Here is a 27,120-nt window from a genome sequence, read left to right on the forward strand (position 1 = left end):
AGAGATATCGCTATACCAGATACATTTCACCTCAGAATAATGACTAAAGCATAGAAGTCGGGCAAAAATGCTTCGCAAATATGTATACCCGTACTTTACTTCCTTACGAATTAGATAATGTGCCGAAAAGAGATGCATATATGCTTGTTATTTCTCATTTACGTACGGTGTCATAAGTTTGATAATTTGCTAGGGATGTAACTGTGTCGACTTTTTATATCGATAAATTATGCATAAGTTTATGTGCCGTGTAAAATAATAATCACGAAATTGGCAAATTGATAATAGTCTGGCTAATGAAAGTTGAACCTGAAAAAACGCGGCAATTTCAAGAAATCTGTAGCAGGCGGCTCGTTGAAATGAAATGCGTGGAATAAAAGGATTGCATAACTTTTACACTTTTTATAATTTTCATATTCTAAAAATCATTAAAAAGTATAAAAATTATGCAATCCTTGGAATCAAAGAGCCGCCTGATATGAGGATTAATGCATGTACCTAATATAGCTTTTATCTCATTTGCAGTCTACCACTCAGAACCGTCTAACTATACCTCTCGTTTTTTTATCATTAGAAAGAAGGCGAGCGATCTTAACGTGTCGTTTTATCGAAAAACACTTTGAAAATAAGTCACAACAAATATAATATACGATCATTTACATACTTTTGCTTTCATAAGTAAAATATTGTTATATTTATAAAAAAACTTGTCAATAAAAAGACACGTGGAAATGGTTTACCATTTTTTCTAATGCTAAAAGACTAAGTATAGTTTCTAGTCATGTACAGACACCTGTAGAGAAAAGGCATAGAAAAGACATACAAAGTTCTGTAAATTAGTATGGACGTGGGGTACCTTTTCTCTGCAGCTGACTGTACCAAATAGGAAATATAAAAAAAAAAACGTTCGTGTAATATTTTTTTTTTATTTAATAATAGGGAATATTACGCGAAACTCGGCGTAGGTGGCGCCACTATCACAATCTGAGGGTCTATCGCGAAACAAGAAAATCGAACTTTCGTTATCTAACATCTCTGTCACTCTTGCGTATTCGAGCGATAAAGAGGCAGCTAGATAACGAAATTTCGGATTTGAGTTTTCCGGTAGGTCCCCTGAAAACTTATCAAAAACCTGTTAAAGGTACAGTATGAATAAGTTACTCTACGGTGCACTAAAAAAGCTAGTGCTGCACTCTGGTGGCAGAACATTGCAATAATATCCCCTATTCCTCGTCCTTTGGAAATCTGAAATAAAAAGTTGAGTTTTGTGACCAACAATATTAATAAAAGGAACATTCATCAATGATCATTAATGTCTTTTTTATTAGGGTTCCGTACCTAAAGGGTAAAAACGGGACCATATTACTAATACTTCGCAGTCCGTCTGTCTGTCACCAGGCTGTATCTCATGAACAGACAGTTGAAATTTTCACTGATGATGTATTTCTGTTGCCGCTATAACAACAAATACTAAAAAGTACGGTCCCCTTGGTGCGCGCGTCCGACCCGCACTTGACCGGTTTTTAGTATTAAACTATAGTCTGGCAAACACAATCTGTCAGTAAGTAAGAACAAAGAAAACTATAGGTACAGTCGAAGGCAAAAATATCGATCCAGACAAATGTCTTAAAAATATGTGAACACGATTTTATTGTCTGAGCGTACACATATTTTTGAGACTTTGGGAATGTATATATATTTATGCCCTTGACTGATTCATCAATTAAAATGAGACAGTCCTGGGCCAAACTATAAGAAAGCTGTAAATGTCGATAGGTTATTGATCTGAGGTCGATACATCACTATGCCAAAAATATAACCTTTCATACTTAGCAGAAAAGTTCGAAAATATACGCAAAAATCTATATAGACTTGAATGCAAGTAATAATTACATAAACAACATATCGATTTCTATGTTTAGGGTCAGGTCCTATAAATAAATTTCTTCAAAATTGAACAAAACACCGATTAAAGGTTATCGGTTCGTGCGTATTTTCTTTTCTTCCTGTATGCGATTTACAGCCCTCGATTACACAAGACATTATCACAAAGGGAACTTCAAACCATTACAAATAAAAACTCAGCACGTTTTCCAACAATCTTTCAGGAATAGCAAAAATATAATTAAAATAAACCAAGATGACCGCTGAAACATCCCGAAATATTTCAACTAAAATAATACGACTATGTCAAGTTGTTACAGTTGACACCTACCTGTGAAATAACGAACATATATTTTATTTGGCTGGATTATATTATAGAACCACATAGGACCATTTGACATTTCCCTCAGTTTATCTTATGACAATACTGAAAAAAACGAAAGAACTTGCGGATTGTTGTCTCACTCACTCATAGACAAAAAGTAATAACGTGTTGTGAATACGATATCTTTTACCAAGCTTTTATTTTTGCCCGGCTTCTTTGCTTTAGTCATTATTCTGAGCATTTCACGACTCCTCTTTCCGCACAGACTCTACCCTAGTTAATAATCTGTGACTCTCCTTTTAGACTTATATTTCTATAGTATTTCTGAACGTACCCTTGGCCTCCGCTAACTGTCACGGACCACGGTCAAATGTTAACTGTCATTGTCATTTCTCTTTGTACGAGTACGCTGATTTTTCTTGCTAATTACTTACTTATCCTGATCCTGTACTTCTGTCTCTGGCAAAGGCTCTAGCTAGACGCTGCTATTTTTTCTTATATAATAATAGCACTGTACGCTCGTATTGTTGGGGTATAGGAGACCTACTGGTGGAATCGAATAAAACTTCCCGTTATTATAAATCTCCTATAATTAGTAAATAAATACATTAACATTCAAATGACACGGAAAATCAGCGATTGTTTCTGAACGTCATGCTTCAACTTCCAAACCATAGACGTGTGGCCAAAAAGGCCAGATAAACCAGGCCGCCACAGTGGTTTTTTTTTTAAGTCCATTGGAGCATTCTAGCGCACCTCACGGCTGCCGTGATGGACGTGACGCACGCGTGTCGCTGCTGCCTGCGGTGTGCTCCGGACAAGGACCTGATGACGCCGTACACACATCTCGGCAAAACGGAGATATATGCCGACATGATCAAAGAGTGCTTCGATATACATGTAAGTATGAGAGTCTAGTTATTGAAACATCTACACAAACCAAAAATTGACAAAACTTAGATGTTTTTGTTTCAATAACTTAACTTGCAGCTGGTGGTGGGCGGCGCGGGTGCGTGCGGCATCTGCTCGGCGTGCGTGGGCCGCCTGCGAGACGCAAGCGACTTCAAGCTGCAAGTGCAGCGCAGCCAGGAGGAGCTGCAGGCGCGCTCGCTGAGAGTGAGCCCCGTCAAAGGTAGGCAAACACTGCCCATCTAACAAGTAATGAACATTAGTCATCACACACGATAATTTAAATAATAATAGGTGGCTACACACACTCCTAGGGATTGACTGCTTAATAATCTGCCAGATGGGAGCAGTTATTTGGCTTGTTTATAGCCACTGTTTGAAACATAACACCCAGGAAGATACAGTGATATGTGTTGTAGACTGAAATAAATGACATACGAAGGGAAAAATGACCAAAGCCTCCAGTGTCCATAGAAAACATATATACACACATAGTGTGTGTGTAGTTTTCATTGAAAATAATTTAATTTGTTCTTAGGATAATATCATGTTATATATTATGTATTACATATTATGTGTTGTGTTTGAAGATGGAAACAGTGAGTCGTGTGAGTTCCTTTTTCTTTATAATCAATAAAGTAATGACCTTCGACTGTAACTGTAACTAAAAACCGGCCAAGTGCGAGTCGGACTCGCATACGAAGGGTTCCGTACCATTACGAAAAAAAACAGCAAAAAAATCACGTTTGTTGTATCGGAGCCCCATTGAAATATTTATATTATTCTGTTATTAGTATTTGTTGTTATAGCGGCAACAGGAATACTTCAACTGTCTAGCTATCACGGTTCATGAGATACAGCCTGGTGACAGACAGACAGACAGACAGACGGACAGCAGAACCTTAGTATTAGGGTCCCGTTTTTACCCTTTGGGTACGGAACCCTACTACCGGAACTACCTTAAATAAGACTAAAGTTGACTTATCCGATTTTGAATTGAAGTGACAACTGAGTCAACTGGACTTTGGTTCATAGTAGTGATTACTAGGTTTGAATAGCTTGTGGCTAAACTAGCCTGGTGCGTATTAACTTGTATGTTTGTTTCAGATGAAGAGCCCCCAGTCAAGACAGAGACGCTGGATCAAGACGGGGCATCTGACGAGATGTTGTGTGAGTACTTTTAATGAAAGATTTAGGTGTGACTAGACCGCAGCTAGCCAAACAAATCACCAAAGATTAATAGTTCATAGGTTTACCAAGAAAGTTAGGTAAGATATTTTAGTCAGTAAATATTCTCAAAGAAAAATAAATTACTTTGACAACAACTTTTTCTTTACAACAACTGTGTTGTAAAGAAAATATCACAGTAAACTCTTTTACACGATCCCCTTATCTTGAGAAACATGGCGTCCAATATAGTTTTGGTTGCTTTAGATGATATGCTCGGGTTAAACATAGCGGCCGGAGACGGGGCGTGCGACGAGGATGACCTGTTGGGTGAGTACCTTCATATACAAGTAACTGGTCTAAATAAAACCGGCCAAGTGTCGGACTCGCCCACCGAGGGTTCTGTACTCTGTACTCCTCGTGTGCTGTAAATAAATGTGACGTTTTCAACCAAAAGGTACCACATTGTCGCTTGTCGACAAGGTTGATTTCTAATTGAAGCTATACGGAAATAGCGCCTAACTGACAAGGCATTTGGTTGAAAATGGCACAAATTCATACTTTACCGATTTCACCTTGTCACTGGCAGCATTGCCACATTAAATCGAATCTGTTGTATCAGTCATGATCCGGAGCAACGATGCGAGATTTCTGAGTCATCGACACAAACCACGAATAATGTTTGTTTCAGATGAAGAGCTCCTAAACAAGCCAGAATCTAACGAAGATGAGACAAGTGATGAAATGTCGCGTAAGTACCAACTTTAATATTCACCAAAAGTTTTTTTTTTACTCTGCACAAACTTTATTTACATACAAGATATATACAGCGGTACTACGTAAACGAAATTAATAACTAGCTTAAATCTAAAATAGGCCCTTAATTCTGTTATATTATATTATTTCAAAATCTGTCTCTGTCACGCGAGACTTCTTATTAGACCAAATTATTATTTAGTGTGAAATGGTAATAAAATTATGCGTCGACTATATTTTATATTATAATACATAGGTATATAACTAAGTAGCTGATTTATTTAAGGACCATGATTTACTATGGTGTTCTGCCTTTTTGCCAAAGTTTTATAGTCCGAATTTAACTTGCCAACCAACAACACAACAACTTTTTACTCATGATTTACTTAGGTAACCAAATTTTCATTATGACAACGTTTTACTTGGTAGAATTCTTGTTCAGTAGATTGAGAGGAGTGGTATCATGCTATTGCACAGTCGCCATCAGATATATCGGAGCGGCCGAGGCGCTCACAAATATCTGAACACGCCTCTATTGTCAAGGCGTTATAGTGCGTGTTCAGATATTGTGACCACCTTGGCCGCTCCGATATATCTGATGGCGACTGTACCAATTTTTTTTAACCGAATTTCATTTTCCAATAGCAAGGAATGCCCTAGCGCCATCTACCGTAATAGTGTTATACTTCTTAAACGGCTACCGGATTTCCAAGTCATATTGGATGGTACTCTTTAGTGACACAGATAAAATATGGGTATCCTGCCTTTTCGCCGAACTTCTTTTAGCCGAATTTCACTTCAACTGCTAGAAGTTGTTTGTGCTAAATATTTAAATGGTAAACATATAAAAAAAGTCATTAAAATGCACTTATTAAAAACTAACGACACAAGCTATGTATACTAAGAATCATACTTATGATAAGATATAGGATATAATATTGTTTTTCTTAATATTATTCTCGAACTCCCCATCGGCACACAAACCTCCATAAGGTTTTGCCTACGATGGGTCTTGTAATAATCTAATAAACTGTAATTTGTTTCCTCATTCAATAAAAAAAAAACTTGCCAACCAACATTTCGCCGATGATTCACTTTGGCAACTAACTATTGCCAAATTTTTGTATGACAACGTTTCATTTGGCAGAATTATTTTAAAGCAGATTATTATAATGATTCACAACTTTTGGGATAGGTACTTATCATTTGTCAAATGTTTCACTAGGCCAAACAACTATTAAACGAATAACGTTTCGTCAGTGTAACAGTTCCCTTTTCATATATGAGGCAACTTTTTACTTAAACTAAGTTCATTTGGCAGAAACCCAGCTCTTGAACTTTCCTGAAACAAATATAAATTTGTAATAAATATAGCCACAGAAATCTTATATGTGACAGAGTACAGGTAGGTGTGACGACGAGCGAAGCGAGGAGGAGCATGTTAGGTCAACCGTGAGCAAACTACTAAACAAAACTGCTTAATAAAACATTTGGTAAACATTAAACCACAGATTATATAATAGTTCTTACGAACAGATACTTATCAATCAAAGAAAACGCAAATACCTACCGTTTTGATACCTACACAAAAATACAATGAAGTGACCTTCAGCGCGCCGCTCCCCGCACCGCGCGCACCGGCACAACGCTAGGGTTGCCGACGCTTAGAAATGATACACCTACTTACAGCAGAGTGAAATCAAATAAAATCTGAATCTTAAATTATGTGTTTTAATCATTTATTTAAAACTGTTTTTCTTTCATGTACATACATTACATTTTTATTCTTCTCTGAGTGATTAAGTTACCTACATAATAAGCAAGTTAAGTTCCAATAATTATAATATTTCGTTATATGTTAGTGTTTGCGAAATAGTCATTTTAAAAGGTCATATGTCCCTGCAGTAACCGCAATGTTTTATAACTAAACCTACTAAACTAAACCAGATAGATATTAATGTTACACAATAAAATAAAATAAAGAACCCATGAATACAGGTAATTAATTATAACCAGAGTATAAATGAGTAGGTACTTTCCGGTGTAAAGTTAAGAACTTACTGTCGCTAAAATAAACATTTACCAAAATAACTTAAGTTTGCTATCTATTTCAAATAGGTAGATATCTAACTATAAATTGTTTCTAAATAAATACTACATGTTTAATTAAAGAAATAATACCTACGTAGCTTATAACTATCGTAAAAATTGCCAGTGCGGCGCGCGGTGACGTGCGTTCGTGAGCGCGTGTGGCAACCAACTAGCTTGCTTGTCTACCGTGAACGGGAGGCGATTCGTAGGTATAAATCCGAGTTCGCGCGGAGAGTTCCATAGGCCTGATTAAACAGCGAAATGAATATTACGCGTACTAAACCATTCTACTACTCGAAACGTGGCATTTTGAAAAGTGACTTTATAAAACGACATGGGATTCTTCAAGAAGCGGGTATTTAGGGTTCTCAAGGGTCGGCAATGCTTAAGTGGCTCCTGTGATGTTGCTTACGTCCATGGGCGACGATGACTGCTTCCCATCAGGCGGCTCGTCTGCTCGTTTGCTGAACATCACATAAAAAAAAAAAAAAAAAAAAAACACAGACCAAACGTACAGTTGGTAACTGTGAGGTTGGGAAGTAAAACAAAATCTTTTGATAAGTTGGCACATGACCATTCTGCGAAATGAAATTATGCGAAAAGGTGGTTGGGAACTGATAATCGGCAATACAATTTTCGGCGATAAATTAGTGGACCGTAAATTTGACATAACGTCGATAATTTTGAGATGTAAGTGTGTTAAATTCATTATACGCGATATAATCCGTTTAAATTGTTTTGTTCCAGTGTGTTCGGACGGCAACGCCGCCCGCGTAAGGGAACAGCTTGCGATGGATTGTTTCGTGGTACTTGAGCGCCTTAACAGAGGAGACGAAACATATGACTGCGAACGCTGCTGTGGCAAGCATCTCAGAAACAAGTATATTTTAAGAAAACACATACGAACAACGCGCTTGTCGACCAGGTTAAAAAAAACTACATTTCAAACTGAATCGCTTGTATTAAAGCATGAAAAAAGCGAACATGAGTGTACAAATTTTATGTGTGACGAATGTGAGTATACAACTAGTTCCAAGACAAGTTTACAAACTCATTTAAAGAGTCACTCTGGGGACAACGTTTTCAATTGTAGTCACTGTAGTTACACCAGTCTGTTTAAAAGTGATTTACACAAACACCAAGCGATACACACTCGAGACATGCCTTTTAGGTGTAACGAATGTGATTTCAAATGCAGTTTTGAATCAAACTTGCGACTTCACCAAATGATACACGACCAAATACCCCAGAAGACACAAACTGGAGGGAAGCCTTTTCTTCAATGTGGTTACTGTGATTACAAATGCAGTGGTAAATCAAAGTTACAATGTCACATAAGAAAACACACGGGCGAGAAGCCATACCAATGTAGTTTTTGCGACTACAAGTCTAGTGGTAAGGAAAACTTACAACGTCACATAAGAATACACACCGGAGAAAAGCCGTACAAATGTAATTACTGCGACTTCAAGACCTGTCACCCGTCGGCCTTACGGGAACACAAAATGAGACATACTGGCGAAAAGCCTTTTCTGTGTAGCTACTGCGATTACAAATGCACTAACAAATCACACTTAAAAGTACACCTGATGTTACACACTGGAGAAAAGCCTTTCAAATGTAGTCACTGCGACTTCAAGACCTGTCACCCGTCGGCCTTCCGGGAACACAAAATGAGACATACTGGCGAAGAGCCTTTTCTGTGTAGCTACTGCGATTACAAGTCCACTAACAAATCACACTTACAAAGACACCAGAGGACACACACTGGAGAAAAGCCTTTCAAATGTAGTCACTGCGACTTCAAGACCTGTCACCCGTCGGCCTTACGGGAACACAAAAAGAGACATCATGGCGAAGCGCAGTACACAAATTTGAACAGAAAACAAATTTAGTCAAAAAGTTAACTTACAAAGACACAGAGGACACACACTGGAGAAAAGCCTTTCAAACGTAGCCGTTGTGATTACAGAGGTCGTGATAAATCAACCCTACGAAGACACCAGAAGAAGCATACAGGGACAAAGCCTATAAACGTAGCAACAGCGAGTACAAGTGCAGCCTGAAACAGCACCTGCGATACACACGAAAGAGAAGCCTTAGGTGTAGGGAAGGTTCGTGTTCAGGGTTCGAAAGGATAATTATCAATAATAGTGATTTTTCGTCCTTCTTCTTCTTCTCAAGCGGGACCAGAAGGTAGCGACGCTTAACGCCCTGTCTGTTGCATCCCGTGGATCTTGCTCGGAACATGTGTGCGGGTTCGCTGGGCAGGACAGCATGTGTCTCATCGTTTGGGGAGCTGTGCCACATACGCATATCTGCGCCGCTTAGGCCGCCCCACCTTACCAAATTCTCTTAATAATAATCCTTGTTTAACTCTCGTATCGGTTTTGGATCACAACCCTATTTTCTTACGACTTCCGTGATATTTAGGGCAACACTAAGAGTCCATTTCCGGTAGCCATAACTCGTTCTCGTTACTTTCGGAGAGCTCACATTGTCCTGTGCTCCGTTGTCGAAAACTACCTTAGTCGCTCTTTAGCCTTAACCAAGTATAGAATAGTATAAAATCAGTGCCAATCACATGTGTGTTGTGGAAAAGTACAAAGCTAAGCTCGTAGGCTGGTCCAGGTAGAGGATAATTCGGTAAGACAGCTGCACGATATTCCTAGACACCAGAGCCGCCCAAAGCTAGCCTTCTTCGCAGCAAACCTCGAATTCAAGGTATGTGATTTGTGCACTTTCCATTCATATTTACTTGTTCCGCGATTTCTTATTGGAATATAGTACAAACGGGTGTGTAAAGTTAGTGTAAACATTTTTTAGCAAATACAGTCCATTAAATCAATTTTATCGTTATTGCATCCAAAAACAATCCTGATAATTATCGATTTGATAATAACCTAAAATTTACGTAGATTCTAAGACGTGATTTTAAAATTTACTAAAGAATTCAAAGAAAATAAATATAGCACCATCCATACCTGGGATAATCATCGCGATAATTATCAAAGACTATAATTATCTGGATAATTTCGAACCCTGTTCGTGTTGGAGGGTATATGCTGCCTTTTGACCAAAATCGGAAACATAAACCTGATATTGTCACTGCACGCCAATAAGCAGAGTGCCCCTGTGCTATCCCCCACAGTTCACACGTGCTCCTGTGCCAAAACAACATTTCGTAAAGTTGATTTACCGATAAAATATGTTACATAAGATGTTCTTCTTAATATTCAATTCGTCTAAATATTTAATAACGAACAGTTTAAAATGTTATTCAAAATTTCCTTAAAATGGAGTAAAAATTGGTGTAAAGTAGGACCGTTTTACGTTACCGTTTTTGTGCTCACCAGTTGGCGCCACTGTAGATGTAGGTCCAGAAAAACAGATCTCAAAATTATTTTTATAAAGTCAATACGTTCTAATGTGCCATTTTTCAACCTGTTTAATTTTGCATATATTTTAGTTGGCACTTTTTTTTAAACCACTAACATTTATTGAGCTCTATATATTGTTAATCATGATTTATCAAAGACGGACAAAGATTTAGCACAATTATGAATAAGAAGTGAAATTTTCCGATAAAAAAGCTTGAAACCTCCAAAACTTCTATGCATTTCACATTTTGAAAGACCTCCATCTACACTAGCGTCCCTAGCGGCGAAATTAGACGCGGTAGCCCTCATTGTGTCAATTTTTTGTTTTTTAACGGAATTTTTAGCCCCGGATGCGAGCCTTTTAAACTAAATCTCATAGAAAAACCGGCCAAGTGCGAGTCGGACTCGCGTTCCAAGGGTTCCGTGCATGTATTTTTTATGTGAAATGTAAGTGAAATGTCTTTAAAAAACCCGTAGGGGTCGGATCAAAAACTAAGTAATTAAGTCTTGACTGCACATTTTTAATAGGTTTTCCTGTGAGCTCTTTCAGTTGATATGTAACACGATATAGTTTGAAAAACTTTATTTTTTAATTTTCTCATTTACCCACCAAAAGTGGTCCCCATGTTTAAATTTTATTTGTTTACGTTACATGTCCATCTTTGGGTCACAAACTTACATATGTATACCAAATTTCAACTTAATTTGTCCAGTAGTTTCGGAGAAAATAGGCTGTAACAGACGGACAGACAGACAGACGCACGAGTGATCCTATAAGGGTTCCGTTTTTTCCTTTTGAGGTACGGAACCCTAAAAAGGGGTAAGCTATGTATTCTTTAGTGGCGCCATCTATTCAAACCTGTGACAGTTGCCAACCCTGTGACAATTGGGCAACTCGAATCAGTATGTCAAGTGAAATTATTTGCGCTTTTCAAATGTATAAATTTTATGTAATTTAGTTGAATTAAATCAAAGAGAATTAAGTATTTTATTGTCTTTGGTTAAACGTAATTTTAATGTAGTTATATTTTATATTCAATTTAATTAATTTATAGTTTTAATGTAATTTTTTCATCATTTTGTTAATGTATAATGTAAATAGTTTTACAATTAGAGTTTTGAATGATTCACGGTTAGTTTCACTAGACTTATATTGACCGGGATATAGACCGTGAATAACGGGAAATATCGGGAGCTCACAAATGATACAAAAGGTAATCACAGTCTATATCCCGGTCAATATAAGTCTAGTAAATAGTTTTAGTAGAAAATGACATTAAATCCTTTGATTCAGTTGCGTATTGACACAAAGCATAATCATTAGTATTAACTTTGACATTGTTTAATAAATCTAGATATGTTTGTATGATATAATATTAAGAGGCTGGTGTCGATTATAGTCGCAAAAATGTAAAATTGATAGATTTAGTCGATGAAATTGTACACCTTTTGATACCTAATTGAAATAACAAGTACTGGTTTCTTTTAGCACGTCTTCTTATCTTACCTTTTATCAGATAAATTTTTTGAAAACAGATTCACTAAATTATTAATGTTTGCTTTTCTGATGGACGTTTAGGTAAACGCGCGTAAAGCATTGATTTTGTCGCTCTTATTTGTAAATTTCGTAAAGTTTGGACTGCTAAACATGGTAATTTTGTATTACACATATTCTGTACTTGACGTTTATCAGACTACATTTTTATTATTATGACTTTGAAGTAGTGTAAATGAAAGTTAGACGAAATCAATTTTCTCCAGAAATTACTTCAAAACAAGTGACAATATCTCTGAAAATCTACTTAATTTCAACGTAATTTTGATACTTAAATAATCTATAACATCTGCTGAAACTATTCTTATACATCAATTTGTATAATTTACCACCATAATTTTTTTATGAATTTTTAAAAACTGCCTTCTTTTCATATTGTACCGGTGACGCACGCTCGCGACCTCATTATTAATAGGCAAGATGAGAAGACGTGCTAATAGAAACCAATACTTGTTATTTAGATATTACGTAACAAAACGTGTATAATTTCAACGACTAAATCTATCAATTTTACTTTTTTGCTCCAAAATCGACTACGGCCTCTTAATAACTTTGGTAAGCGAAAATGACATTTAATACAGAATTGAATTGTTAGCTTCTTGACATATTATAAAAGTGTTAAATGATATTAGATATGCATGCATTATAATTGGTGTGAGCACTAAAATAGGTATAATATACGTATAAGTAGGTAATTAGGTACCTCATAAGTACTAACATTATGCGCCCTACCCGGGTGTCATGTACTGACTCATTCTACATACTAACATCTTCTGTAATGAACATGACTTTTAATGTGAAATAAATGAAATGAAATGAAATTTCATTGAATTTAATTAATTTATTATTTTAATTTCTAACTTAATTTTTTTCTTACAATTTATTGACTACTATAATATTTAAGAGCAATGTAAACTAACAAAATATGGGTTGACAGACCTGAAATAAAGACTTTCAATTTCAAAAAAATAAAGTATAGTTTGTCAAAGGACCGTCTCATTTCAAACATAGACAGAGATAATCATACTATCTTTGTCTTACACTAGTACTAGCACCCAAAAAAAAGGATGAGTATAGTTTTCTGGTTCTTATTTACTGCCAATTTGGTTTGACTATAACTGAAAGGGCTAGAGTTAGCCTTTTCGACGCCGTGTCAATCACAAAAGCTGTCATCCAGACGCCACGTCACCGAAGTGTCAAAACATAAATTGAACTTTATGCATATGCATGTAGGTCCATGTGGCTCTGTGGTCTATGACCGATTAATCGGTCTTTGGCGTTGAACCTTACGGTGCGTATATATCGGTCATTAGCGTCCAAAAGGTTAAAACAATATCCCAAACCCTCGTCTTGTACAATGAGATACTTACACATCTCGCTCTTGCAATATTTAAGTGACAGAGAATACCTTCAGCAGCTTGAGGCATTGAGGTGAATTTGTAAGGTTGTCCTTTGGCTGCACTTGTATTCGCAATGACTACATGTGTACGGCTTCTTTCCAGTGTGTATCATCTGGTGTAATTGTAAGTGTGATTTGCGACTGCATTTGTAATCACAGTTGAGTGTCTTTTCTTGTGTGACATTGTAGGTGACGTTGTAGGTTTGATTTTTCACGGAATTTGTAATCACAGTGGCAACATTCAAATGGCTTCGCCCCAGTGTGTATCATCAGGTGTCTATTTAATTGTTTTTTCAGTCTGCCTTTGTAGTCACAGTGGCTACACTGAAAACGCTTCTCGCCAGTATGTGTCGTTTCGTGATTTCGTAAGGTTGTCCTTGAGCTGCACTTGTATTCGCAATGACTACATGTGTACGGCTTCTCTCCAGTGTGTGTCCTCTGGTGTACTAGCAAGTTTACTTTTTTCCTGCAGCTGTAGTCGCACTCGCTACATTTTAATGGCTTCGCCCCAGTGTGAATCATCTGGTGTCTATTTAAGTGTTTTTTCAGTCTGCCTTTGTAGTCACAGTGGCTACACTGAAAACGCTTCTCGCCAGTATGTGTCGTTTCGTGATTTCGTAAGGTTGTCCTTGAGCTGCACTTGTATTCGCAATGACTACATGTGTACGGCTTCTCTCCAGTGTGTGTCCTCTGGTGTACTAGCAAGTTTACTTTTTTCCTGCAGCTGTAGTCGCACTCGCTACATTTTAATGGCTTCGCCCCAGTGTGAATCATCTGGCGTCTTTTTAATTGTGATTTCCGACTGCATTTGTAATCACAGTAGCTACACTGAAAACGCTTCTCGCCAGTATGTGTCGTTTCGTGATTTCGTAAGGTTGTCCTTTGGCTGCACTTGTATTCGCAATGACTACATGTGTACGGCTTCTCTCCAGTGTGTATCCTCTGGTGTGCTAGCAAGTTTTCTTTACTCCTGCAGCTGTAGTCGCACTCGCTACATTTAAATGGCTTCTCCCCAGTGTGTTTCATCTGGTGTAATTTTAAGTGTGATTTGAAACTGCATTTGTAATCACAGTTATTACAAGTATCAGGCTTCTCGCCAGTGTGTGTTCTTATGTGACATTCTAGGTGACCATTTTGACGAGATTTGTAACCGCAGTAACTACATTTATGAAAAGGCTTCGCTCTGTTGTATGTCCTCTTCTGTGTCTTCTGGTCACCAGTGTGTATCGCAAGGCGTTTGTGTAAATCACTTTTCAACGGACTTTTATAACTACAGGGAGTGCAATTAAGAGGCTTGTCTACAGTGTGAGTTTTTATATGAGCATGCAAACTTTTCTTGTTAGTTGTTGTATACTCACATTCGGCACACATAAAATCTGTAACACCATGTTCGATTTTCTCGTGCTCTAACACAAGCGATTCGGTTTGGAATGTAGAACTACAAAAATCACAAGCAAATTCTTTAGGTCCACTAGATGAGTATTTTGTATGTGTTCGCAGTAGTATGGTTTGTCGCCACTGTGAACAATCGCGTCGTCGCGGAGGCGCTCGAGCACCACGGAACAAGCCATGGCGAGCTGTTCCCTGGCGCGGGCGTCGGGCACTGAAACACAAAACAAATCATTTTAAACGGATTATATCCCGAATTTAAAATTTGAACCTTTGAGAGTACTTGCGGTCACCGGTAGTAGGCCAAGCAATAAGAAGGTATAGAAGGAAATGCTAGGAACACAATTTTTGACTCCGTAAATTTGTTTGGACTAGTTATTTATTTATTTATTTAATCTTTATTGCACAAAAGAAAAGCTTACAGTACAAAAGGCGGACTTAATGCCATAAGGCATTCTCTACCAGTCAACCTTAAGGCTAAGCAGAGAAATTGTGGGCGGTGCTACAAATACAACACCAAAAATAAAATAAAAATAACATATAATCACATATATACAAATATAATATACATATATAATATATATATATATATATATATAAATAACGACGAGACTCATTATGAAACTAATAAAAAAAAACACTAAGAAACTTTCTTTCCGCTAGCATAGAAAGCACGTAAGGACTTTTTGAACACGAACTTATTTGGCGCATTTTTTATGTTAAAAGGAAGTCCGTTCCAAAGGCGCGCCACCTGCACAGTGAACGAATACGACATGAACCCGGTTCGGTGAAGAGGGATGGACAGAGACATATTGCCAGAAGAGCGAAGTTGGCGGTCGCGAGAAATGCCGTAGTATTGAAATAAGGATTTGAGGTACTAAGGAGAGTGTGGATCGTTAAGCACAGAAAAGAGAGTGGAAAGCAAGCGAATATTGCGACGTTGTCGAAATGGAAGCCAGCGAAGCTGAGAGCGAAAGGAAGAAACGTGATCATATTTGCGGAGGCAAAAAATGAAGCGAATGCAGTTATTCATCAGGCGATCCAATTTGTCGAGAAGCTCTTCGTTTAAGTCCGGATAACAAACATCACCATAATCAATAATGGGCAGTATAAGGGTGTTCATTAATGCAGGTTAGGAGGTAAACATATCAAAAGTCCCCGGTCGTAGCCCTCGTGCCGCGGGGGAGAGAGGGGTTTGAAGGTTCCATTTTTCGGTTTTTCTATTATATTTCGAAAAGTTTGCGTCTGAGCGACATGGCCACTCATACAAAATGAAAAGTGATTTAATTTGTTACAAGTTTTATTAAGTCAAGTTTTTCGATACCTTGTATAGTTTTTGAGATATCCGCTCTTGAAGGTTTATTTGGGGCTCTCAATTTTATCTTGATTAGCTACATCAGTGTAGCTGCTAGGCCGGGTTTGGTATCGTTTTCGCATAAATTGGGGGTGCTGACAGCTGACAGGTCGATATCGTCCGGCGGACTGATACTCAGTGGGCCCCTTTACGATATTTTAATAATAAAACTCCTGTGAGACTCGAACATATTAAAATTAATATTGTCTTCGGTTACCGCGATAGTTACTCATGAAATAAAACTATGAAAACGGATTATATCGCGTATATTGAATTTATAATACATCCCGACGTTTCGAACTCTTTACAGCGTCAGTCACCCGTTGACCACGAACGCTGTAAAGAGTTCGAAACGTCGGGATGTATTATAAATTCAATATACGCGATATAATCCGTTTTCATAGTTTTATTTCATATTAAAATTAATTTAAACGGGTTACTCACGTATTATTAAGTCGAATAAACGCTCGACATGTTTCAATCCCATTTTCGAGGATCTTCTTCATGGAGCATCGGTAGACCGGCACCGCTGTTGCTGGTCAAGCGCGCGAAAATGGTTTATTGATAATAATTGTTAGATGTCATTTTTTAGGGTTCCGTATTTTTTATCTAGTAGGTAGGTATGATGTGTATATAACTGTTTAATACATATTACATAAATGAAATTCGTTATTAAAATTGACAATATATCAATTATTATTAACAATGGGAATGTAATATATATAATATATACAATTACAATGTCACGCTCTAGCCTGTATTAGTTATTATAGCACTAGTGGAATGTCAAAAAACTCACTATAATCATAAAACATCTTCTCAAGAAGCCACTTTTTTTTAATTGGTCCTTAGGACCCAAGGATTGATTTAAGAAGTGTAGCCACCAAGATTTCATCCTCGCTCCGGGTCGTGCCTGGTGCAACAGATCTCGTTCAGTGTGGCAACGCTTCCAGTGATATGGTGAGGTTTGAATTTACTTTGTGAGTCTGGTATGTAGTAGTATGGTAGTGTTGCAGTACTCACCCGACACGCAGTCCTCGTCACTCGCCTTGTCCGACAGCTCCGACTTGACTGCCCGCTCCTCTACTACAACAACAACTCTACTTCATGCTGTGTCTTACATTACAGTACAGTTGCATATAAAACTAAATATTATTAAAGATTCGTGTCTCATTTGCGAGTGTGAATTACCGCGATACAGTCACAGATTATATAATAGTTCTTACTAACAGATACTTATCTCTCAAAGAAAACTCTTAATAAATAGTTACTACGTAACAGATACATCATTCCCATACAAAAGCGAAAATACCTACGCTATAATAGCCTACAAAATCTTAATAATAATACCTGCTGCTCAGGACGAGAAGAAATGTACCATAAGTATGCGCACAAAGAGTCGAGACTGCCTTGCTCGCCGTGCGAGCCACGTGCCAACGCGTCATCGTAAGAATGCGCTAGGGTTGTACTGTAATTCGCCTATGGCTCATAAAAACACATCTCAAGACTCGTATACAGTGTGGAAAGAATTAATGAGCCCTGGAGGGAAAGTGCCTTAAAACCTTAAATTAGCTCGTTTTGCTTAAAGGAAACATTCTTTTATTTTTAAAAAGAAACAAAACTGCATGTATAAAAGTAGCCGAAGAAACCTCGCGTGATTTGTGCACAAGCCCTAAAATGTATTAAACTTTATTGCACAATATAAAATTGTACAAATGGCGGACTATTTATTATTATTAATGTCAAGTAAAAAATAGAATTACATATTACAATGGAAAAGAAAAACAAAATGTCAGTTCTGATCCAGATATTTTTTTACGCTAAGTCTGATTACACTTGAACTAGTGACTTGTATATGAAGCGGGTACTCACCCAACAACGGTTCATCCTCGTCGCTCGCCCCGTCTCCGGCCGCCATGTTTAACCGGAGCATGTCATCTAGAGCAACCAACATAATAATAAGCCTCATATTCCGTGCAGTAATCAGGACGGTCAAAGGAAAAGGACACCTGTATCTTGAAGTAATTTACTTTCGTAATTTTTAGTGTTCTTACACAACACAAATCATATTAAGAGCGTTCTTACAAGAAAAGTCGAAATAATGTAAAATTGATGATATTCCCGACAAGATTTAAGATTTTACGCTCATTATTAGAAATAAATAGTACTTGTTCCAGTAAGAGCGTCTTCTTATCTTTAGGAATATCGTTGTACATTTTAGAAAAAGGACTAATTAAATTAGTAATGATTTTTTTTCTGATGGTCGTTTACGAAAAACCGCGTGAAGCACTGAATTGTGAGCTCTTATTTGTAAATTTTGAGAAGTTTACTCTGCTAAAGTTGGATATTTTGTATTACTAATATTCTGTACTTTAGGAATATCGAACGATATTCTTCCTACATGCTTTTAAGAAAGAGAAAATCAATGTTAAACGAATTGAATTTTCTCTTCGAAACAAGTGTAAATTCCTACGAAAATCTACTTAGTATCGAAGTCATTTTTATACACGAGCAATCTACAACGTTTGCTTATACTGTTGGTATACATTTGTGTTTATCAAATTCTACTTTGATTTTTTGGCAATTTTTTGAAAACTACTCTATATTGCCGATGACGCGCGCTGGCGATCTCAGTACCGCGGCAGAGCTTGAAGAGGTCGGACCTGTGTCGGTCGGCTCCGCACGTTTTCGACGGCGACAACGAGGTTTTTTATCGTTGTGTGCGGCAGGCGCCGTGTAAAACGCTATACTGTGTGCGTGTAAACTGCGACTGAGAAACTTTGATCCGAGTACTGTATTTGTTGTTATAGTATTATAATATAGTATAGTAACATAACAAACTTCCGAACAACAATAAAAATATTTGAAATTACCTGACATTTTATAGGTAGTAAATAAAAAAAAAACAGCCAAGTGCGAGTCGGACTCGCGCACTACGCACTACGCACAAAACGGTAAATAAATCACGTTTGTTGTATGGGAGCACCACTTAAATATCTATTTTATTCTGTTTTTAGGGTTCCGTACCCAAAGGGTAAAAACGGGACCCTATTACTAGGACTCCGCTGTCTGTCTGTCCGTCTGTCACCAGGCTGTATCTCATGAACCGTGATAGCTATACAGTTGAAAGTTTCACAGATGTATTTCTGTTGCCGCTATAACAACAAATACTAAAAACAGAATAAAATGTGGTATTTCCTATAAAAAGGGACCTATTGTCGATGGCGTTTACGCCATTATAAACGATGCTCCGATATAACTAAGACTGAACTTGTATAAGTTTTGAGTATGTATTACTCATCCTCCTTATGAACCCTGGCAGTACCTACTGGAACTTAGGTTTGGTGCAACATAGGCGCACACTGTTTTGATCATTCGACTCGTCTTGATGAGCAACTTGGGAGAGCAGTACTCATGATAGAGCTGATGCTGAACCGTGGCAGTACCTAGTGGAACTTAGGATTGGTGCAACATAGGCACACGCTGTTTTAGTCATCCGACTCGTCTTGATGAGCACTTAGGAGAGCAGTACCCATGATAGAGCTGATGCTGAACCCTGGCAGTACCTAGTGGATCTAAGGTTTGGTGCAACATAGGCACACGCTGTTTTAGTCATCCGACTCGTCTTGATGAGCACTTAGGAGAGCAGTACCCATGATAGAGCTGATGCTGAACCCTGGCAGTACCTAGTGGAACTAAGGTTTGGTTGACATATCAGTCAAATTTGACAGATTGACAGTTTTTGTCGAAACGGCTTGTCCAATTTTGATAGGACCTTCAACATTAGTTATGGGATGGAAAATGTAGTTTGACACATCTGTCAAAACTGTCAAAATTGACAGGTTTTGTCATTTTTAGTGAAAATTAACATGTTTTGTTAAAGTTTGGTACTAAGTGACATAGTTTAGTGTTGTTTGACATATCAGTCAAATTTGACAGATTGACAGTTTTTGTCATTTTCAGTGAAAATTATCTTTTTGGGATAGAATTTAGCACCCAGTGACATCGTTAAGTGTAGATTTATACTATCTGTCAAAATTGACAGTTTGTGACATTTTGACAGTTTTGGATCCCAAAACGAAACGGCTTGTCCGATTTTGATAGGACCTTCATCATTAGTCATGGGATGGAAAATGTAGTTTGACACATCTGTCAAAACTGTCAAAATTGACAGTTTGGCAGTTTTTGTATTTTTTTGTGAAAATTAACGTTTTGTTAAAGTTTGGTACTAAGTGACATAGTTTAGTGTTGTTTGACATATCAGTCAAGTTTGACAGATTGACAGTTTTTGTCATTTTTAGTGAAAATTATCTATTTGGGATATAATTTAGCAAACAAACCATGTTAATTTTCACTAAAAAAGACAAAAACTGTCAATCTGTCAAATTTGACTGATATGTCAAACAACACTAAACAAAACTTTAACTTCAATGGCCATTAACGTCTCAAAAATTAAATTCGAATTAACTTTAATGCAATTGGTGCGTAATGCAATTGGTTAATGGCGGAACTAATGGTTAATGCAATTGATCAATGGTTAATTAAAATTAACAATTACGGCCAAGACTGCTACATATAGCTAAAATAGTTTCGCTACCCAAGCGGTACGGTTAGCCTGTACCTGTACCAAATGTAATGACGAAACATGTAAACAAGCGAGTGTAATTTCTTTCTAGTATAAAATAATTCTTTTCTAATACAAAAGTAAGTACATTTGCACTGGATTTAGTATTTTCGTACCAAATAACAATAATTAGGATTTTAAAATTTAAGTACAGTTAGTGTCGTTATAATTGTTTTCAGTATGCTTCACGAAGGATCAAGATTATTTAATCCATCATTGTAGTGCGAGCGAGAGGGAAAACGTGGTAGAAGGGATCGGCATACTGAGCTCGCACAGCCCGCCGCAGCGCGTAAAATACCTAAACTCGCTCAACGCCGAAATGTAATAGCGCTCTTAACTCGCCTCTTTAACCAATGTATCCTGCCCACCATGATATACGGTGCCGAGACATGGACGCTCACTAAGGAGGCTGTGCATAAAATCCGCGTAGCACAGAGAGCCATGGAGCGCGCCATGCTCGGTATCAAGCTTCAAGATCGAGTAAGGAATATCGAGATCCATCGCCGCACCAAGGTGCAGGACGTTGGTTTCGTCATAACCAAACTAAAATGGAGTTGGGCGGGACATGTTGCTAGGCAGAGTGATGGCAGGTGGACTAAAATGTTAACGGAATGGTAGCCGCTTTCGGATGAAAGAAGCCCCTGGCGTCCGTCGGCACGTTGGGTGAACGACATTCGGAAGATTGCAGGTCACTTCTGGATGAGATTAGCTCAGGACTAGGACAAGTGGCGTACTGGAAGAGAGGCCTATGCTCAGGAGTGGGCGATAAAGGGCTGATATGATGATGAATAATAAATTTTGAGTACATAACTTCACTGGGTGATCACATTATTTATGCTATAAATGTAAACTTAGCCAGGTAATGGTCTAGTCACATTTTCTAAGCCTGTTGTTAAAACTAAGTACTCACGTAATATCTCATCAGGTGTCCCATCCATCCATGCATCTAGCGTCTCTAGCTTGACCGGGGGCTCTTCACCTGAAGCAAACATACAAATTTATAAGCAACAGGCTAGTTAGGCCCCAAAATAATCAAAGCCCCATTAGCAACCGAGTAGTGAGGGTTTGGAACAAACGGCCACATAAGATGTGGTCTTGGGCCACAATGTCAAACAACTTAGACATGTGCATACATGTGTTAGTTAATTAGTTAGTTAGTTAGTTAATTGTTAATTGTTTTAAAAATTTAATGTTTCTTTTTATGTATAGTTTAAGATCTCGTTCCCAGTCCTATTATACACAGTGAACGCTATGTACTCCTTAATCGTCGTACTGTATCAGGTGAAGTACCTTGACACAATTTTAATGCAACATATGTAATACATACGATGTGGATGTACTTAATAAATAAAATAAAATAAAATGTGTCTTCTAATACGTAACAACGACTTTATCTGAAGATGCTTTAAAAAAGTTCCAATTTTAGGGGAAGGATGCGCACGGAGCCAGTGCCCAGCCTCTCTGGTGCCTACTGCCAAGAGTCTAGCTCTTTCCGCAGCGCCGCCACACTGGTCGAGAAGGGTAGCTAAAGCCAATTTGCACACTGGGTCGTGTAATACGTAATAATACGTAATTATAACAACGACTTTATCTGAAGATTGCTAGATTGCGGTGCGGAGTGTTTAAAGCTATACAGGCAATATCAGTTGCGGTAACTGCCTGGCAGCTTTAAACACTCGATAGTGACCCTGCCTCTGAATTTACAGCACCAATGCTGATGAGCACCAATATTTCTTCCTGAGTCATGGGTATTTTCTATGTATTTAAGTATTTATAAATATTTATATATTATATATATTGTTGTTTAAGTACCCACAACACAAGCTTTATTGAGCTTACCTTAGGACTTAGTCAATTTGTGTAATAATGTCCTATAATAATTATTTATTTATTAATAATTATTATTGTTCACTGCAAAGCAATAGACTCACCTGATGCAGGCTCACTGGTCCCGTCTTCATCCTGCCTTTCTGGATATTCTGACCTGACTGCAGATTGTTCCTCTAGAGCAAACAAACACAACACAAATCATAACTTTATGCTCAAAATAAGTCCAATTGCATTCAATGAACTTCTGTATACATCTCAAACTGAATGACTGAAATATATTACTTGTTTGATGTGTGGTGCATACCTTCCATGCTCTCTCCCTGCAGCCGCGCCTGCAGATCCGCCTGGCTGCGCTGCACTTGCAGCTTAAAGGCGCAACCGTCTCGCAGGCGGCCCACGCACGCCGAGCAGATGCCGCACGAGCCCGCACCGCCAACTACCAGCTGCATGTAAAAAAATCAATCATATGAAGTGATAACCTAACCTTGTTACTAACAATAACATCGATCTTTAACTTAACGAAATTTTCAGTTTGTGTATGTTTCGCTACATAAACAAAAATGTCATTCTTACACTTATGTCAAAGCATTCTTTGATCATGTACGCATATATCTCCGTTATGCCGAGATGTGTGTACGGCGTCGTCAGGTCCTTGTCCGGAGCACGCCGCAAGCAGCAGCGACACGCGTGCGTCACGTCCATCACGACAACCGCTACGTTGTTGCCGTTGTACGTACTCGCCAATCCTCACAAGTAGCCCTTCCTCAGACACAGACAAACTCCAACAGCGGGAATTCGTAAATGAAATAAATATTTAATTAACAGAAAGTTAAAATTCTAATCACTCAGTGATGTAGCCACGAACGAGCAGTATCAAAAGTAAATAAAATTAAATTAAATTGTGCTCTGCTTTCGTTCAGTGTTGTTTTCATTAAAATTAACAAGCCAAGCTAACCTCAAAACTCAAATTTGACAGATACCACAGACACAAACTCAAACTTATTTAGCAATATCTTAAGGGCCCCTCCACACTCATGCGCGAATCATGGCGCGAAGCCGCGAACGCGAGTCTGGAGTCTAGTTCCCTAATCAGCGAAATCGACTCCACACTCGCGTTCGCGGCTTCGCGCAGCGTAGTCTGGATCGCTCTAGACACTAGATAATGAGGCGGACTGACATGTACAGTCTGGCAAAAAAGAGTAGAAATTAAAAAGTGGCAACACTGTAGTGTCGTCCCGTTTTTTCTTAGATTGATTTGAAAGGGACGACACTACAGTGTTGCCACTTTTTAGCCAGATTATAGGAGTGTGAATGGGGGGCTTTATGCAGCATATAATTCCACACACTCCACGAGGCTACAGGAGGGATCGTGAGTACGAGAGTGTGGTTAGTGCGCTCGGTCGTTTTTCCTTGTTTCGCCTCGCTGTCGCTCCGCTTGTTGTCGGTTTTTTGGTCGCGAGTCAAAGGACGCGAGGGGGTGAGGCGAGAAAATCAACCACGCTCTCGAGCTTGCTCACTTTCTGTTTGCTGCTGCAGACAACATCCCATTCCCTATTTTTCATGTAATCTATTCTTGATTTTACATCTTGTAGTAGACGTAGCGAGCAACTAAATAAATCGCGAAAGTAGTTAGTTTGTGCCGGTTCTAGCCCCTCCTCCTCCTCCTCCCGTTCTAGACCAAAACTTTTCCGCTAGGGGGCGCCACTAGTTAGTTTGGCAAAGATCCGTCAGATGGCGCCACTAGTTAGTTTGGCAAAGATCCGCTAGATGGCGCCACTTGCTAGTTCCATAAAAGTCCGCCAGAGGCGCCACTAGTTAGTTCTAAAAATATCCGCTATGAAATGTATAGATGGCGCCACTTGTTAGTTCCGCAATGATCCCCGCTAGATGGCGCCACTGTGTATGTGTAAGAGCGCCTGTTGTTATTTTCATAGCAAATCCGTTAGATGGCGCCACTTGTGAGTTCCATAAAAATCCGCCAGAGGCGCCACTAGTTAGTTTGGCAAAGATCCGTGAGATGGCGCCACTTGTTAGTTCCGCAATGATCACCGCTAGATGGCGCCACTTTGTATGCGAGTTATCGATTCGCTTAATGGTTCTCGATGAAATGTATAGATGTCGCTAGAGTCAGTGGACGTGGAAGTTTTAGTTCCAAAAACATCCGCTACAAAAAGGTATAGATGAGCTGCCGTCCGAGTAGTTCTAAAAAAGTCCGCAGCTAGTTAGGCAAAGATCCGTTAGAGGAAGCTACGTTTCAAAAGTGCGCTAAGAAATGTATAGATTGCGCTAGAGTCAGTGGACGTGGAAGTTTTAGTTCCAAAAACATCCGCTACAAAAAGGTATAGATGAGCTGCCGTCCGAGTAGTTCTAAAAAAGTCCGCAGCTAGTTAGGCAAAGATCCGTTAGAGGAAGCTACGTTTCAAAAGTGCGCTAAGAAATGTATAGATGGCGCTAGCAGCACTGAGTACACTTTGTAAGCTAAGTTTATAAAGGAAAAAAAAACAAAAAAGTGACGGGGTGGCGCATCCATGCACAGTGGCTAAGGTCGGATTCGAACCGGCGCTATTCTTTAGCTAACCGGGCTAACGTCTCTCATTCATGATGATGAACCCTTAGGCCATCTCGTCACTGTATAACAGGTTCAAATTTCGAGACTATATGTGAGCAGCAGCAGCAGAATCATAGTAGGACTAGGCGTTGTGTGAAATTTGCAGCGAGTCCTACTGGAATGTCGGAATGTGGCATCACAGCAGTGACACGTGCAAATGAGGTATGCACCCAGACACCCCGCCCCCTACGCCCACTCAGCCGCGTACGCATTCCATGATTACGTCATGCGTCTAGACACCCGGCGCATGACGCAAGTTGTTCTCTCGCTCAGTAAATCAGCCGCGTACGCATTCCATGATTACGTCATGCGTCTAGACACCCGGCGCATGACGCAAGTTGTTCTCTCGCTCAGTAAATCAAATATATATATACATATTACTGAATATAGAGATGTTTTTATTGAATGAAACCACATTGACTTAGAGTAGATAAATATTTATTGAGAAAAAAAGAAAACTTAGACAATGTTATCTTTATCTATCCAACTCTTTTCATTTAAGCCGAGCCATTTTACATACACTTTATTTCCACGACGTTTCAAAACTTTTTCCACTAGATAAATGTCATTGTGTTTAGTTTTCTGCAACTCTTGTTCGTAGAAACATCCAGAGATGGGTTGGTGATTAGCGTCTTGAAGTAAATATGTCACTGGATTCGTAGTTTGCACTTTAGTTATTGTAAATATCTCCGTAGTCCAATTGCCTATGTAGCCTTTGGCGAAAGTGGATTTATATTTACTAATTCTCACATGTTGACCCACCTTGAACTTGGCACGAGGTTTGATTTTAATGTGATTGTAGACTTTATGTAACAACTGTTTAGAGTTGTTTTTATTCACACTCGCCGGCGCCATACCGATAGTGCGGTGCAGTTTGTTGTTGTAACAATATCCCACTTGGCTTATCAGTTGTAGCCATTTGTATGAACCATTCAAGCTAAATTGTTTCCAAATCCAATGTTTTAAGGTTCTAATTAGTCTTTCCACTATGGAAGCTTTCATCGCACTATAGGTAGAGTAGTGATTGATGTGATGACGATTCATGAGCAATTGAAATTTGACATTGAAAAACTCTTTCCCATCATCTGATTGAATATTCTTGGGCTTTCTGCCGACTTGACTCAAAATTCTGCTCATTGCCTTTGTAACATGTTCAGCGCTTTTAGATTTTAGCGGTTGCATCCAAGCGTACTTTGAAAAGGTATCAATACACACTAGAATGTATTTATAGTTGTTATTATACTTGGAGTACTTTTGCATATCAATTAGATCAATCTGCCACGTGTCATCGAGCCCCCTCTGAACGAATCGACGACGTGGAAATGTTTTTCTCGCATACTTATGTATCTCGTCGACTACTTGAGCTTGACTCATTTTTCTTCAATATAATACGCTTTCCTGGAAACGCTGCCGCTTCCGATGGTGTTTGTGGTTGTGGTGTAGCAATTCTTTGTGATAATTTTTCAAGCTTGAACCGTAAATCTTTTAAATCTTTAACATTTGCCTTTAGCCTTATGGAATATCAGCAGTAGATACATCTGTCGGGCCGCTGAAGGGTAGGCCGTACGGAGGGGTAGCTGTATTATGGAGAAAAAATTTGTTTACTAAGGTTGTGATAGTTGAAACCGGTTCAAAGCGAATCGCGGCTATACGGGCGGAACTTCCAGGAAATCGGAGTATTATAATAATGTCGGTGTACATGCCGACAGATTGCGCGGATAATCTGCCGTTATTTACTGAGTGCCTAGGCGTTATAAGTGCTATAATAGAGGACAATGGATGTGAGTGTGTGTTGGTTCTTGGTGATTTTAACGCTGACGTGCGTGCGTCATTTGGTAAGGAGCTGATT

At 38.6% G+C, this 27,120-nt stretch overlaps 2 protein-coding genes across 2 annotated transcripts in view; one reads left to right on the forward strand and one right to left on the reverse strand.

Moving 5' to 3' along the window:
• Positions 1–23,580, reverse strand: part of LOC134750965 (zinc finger protein OZF-like) — a 42,341-nt gene extending 18,761 nt beyond the window's left edge. Inside the window, exons 1-7 of the mRNA XM_063686260.1 lie at positions 23,237–23,580; positions 22,968–23,106; positions 22,765–22,836; positions 21,744–21,812; positions 18,082–18,147; positions 17,233–17,295; positions 14,867–15,069 (exon numbers count right to left, since the gene is read on the reverse strand). Coding sequence (XP_063542330.1) covers positions 14,873–15,069; positions 17,233–17,295; positions 18,082–18,147; positions 21,744–21,812; positions 22,765–22,836; positions 22,968–23,106; positions 23,237–23,365 — 735 coding nt within the window. The 5' untranslated portion in view covers positions 23,366–23,580 and the 3' untranslated portion in view covers positions 14,867–14,872. Of the gene's footprint in view, positions 15,070–17,232; positions 17,296–18,081; positions 18,148–21,743; positions 21,813–22,764; positions 22,837–22,967; positions 23,107–23,236 lie in introns of the transcript that reaches the window.
• LOC134751219 (oocyte zinc finger protein XlCOF6-like) lies at positions 2,614–9,603 on the forward strand. The gene is made up of 6 exons (XM_063686603.1): positions 2,614–3,109; positions 3,200–3,341; positions 4,226–4,288; positions 4,553–4,615; positions 4,977–5,036; positions 7,880–9,603. Exons 1-6 carry the CDS (start codon positions 2,981–2,983, stop codon positions 9,025–9,027), a joined length of 1,605 nt encoding a protein of 534 aa, XP_063542673.1. The 5' UTR covers positions 2,614–2,980; the 3' UTR covers positions 9,028–9,603.
• Positions 23,581–27,120: the final 3,540 nt, after the last annotated feature.

The sequence above is a fragment of the Cydia strobilella genome, chromosome 21 (genome assembly GCF_947568885.1).
Source record: "Cydia strobilella chromosome 21, ilCydStro3.1, whole genome shotgun sequence".
Lineage (NCBI taxonomy): Eukaryota > Metazoa > Arthropoda > Insecta > Lepidoptera > Tortricidae > Cydia > Cydia strobilella.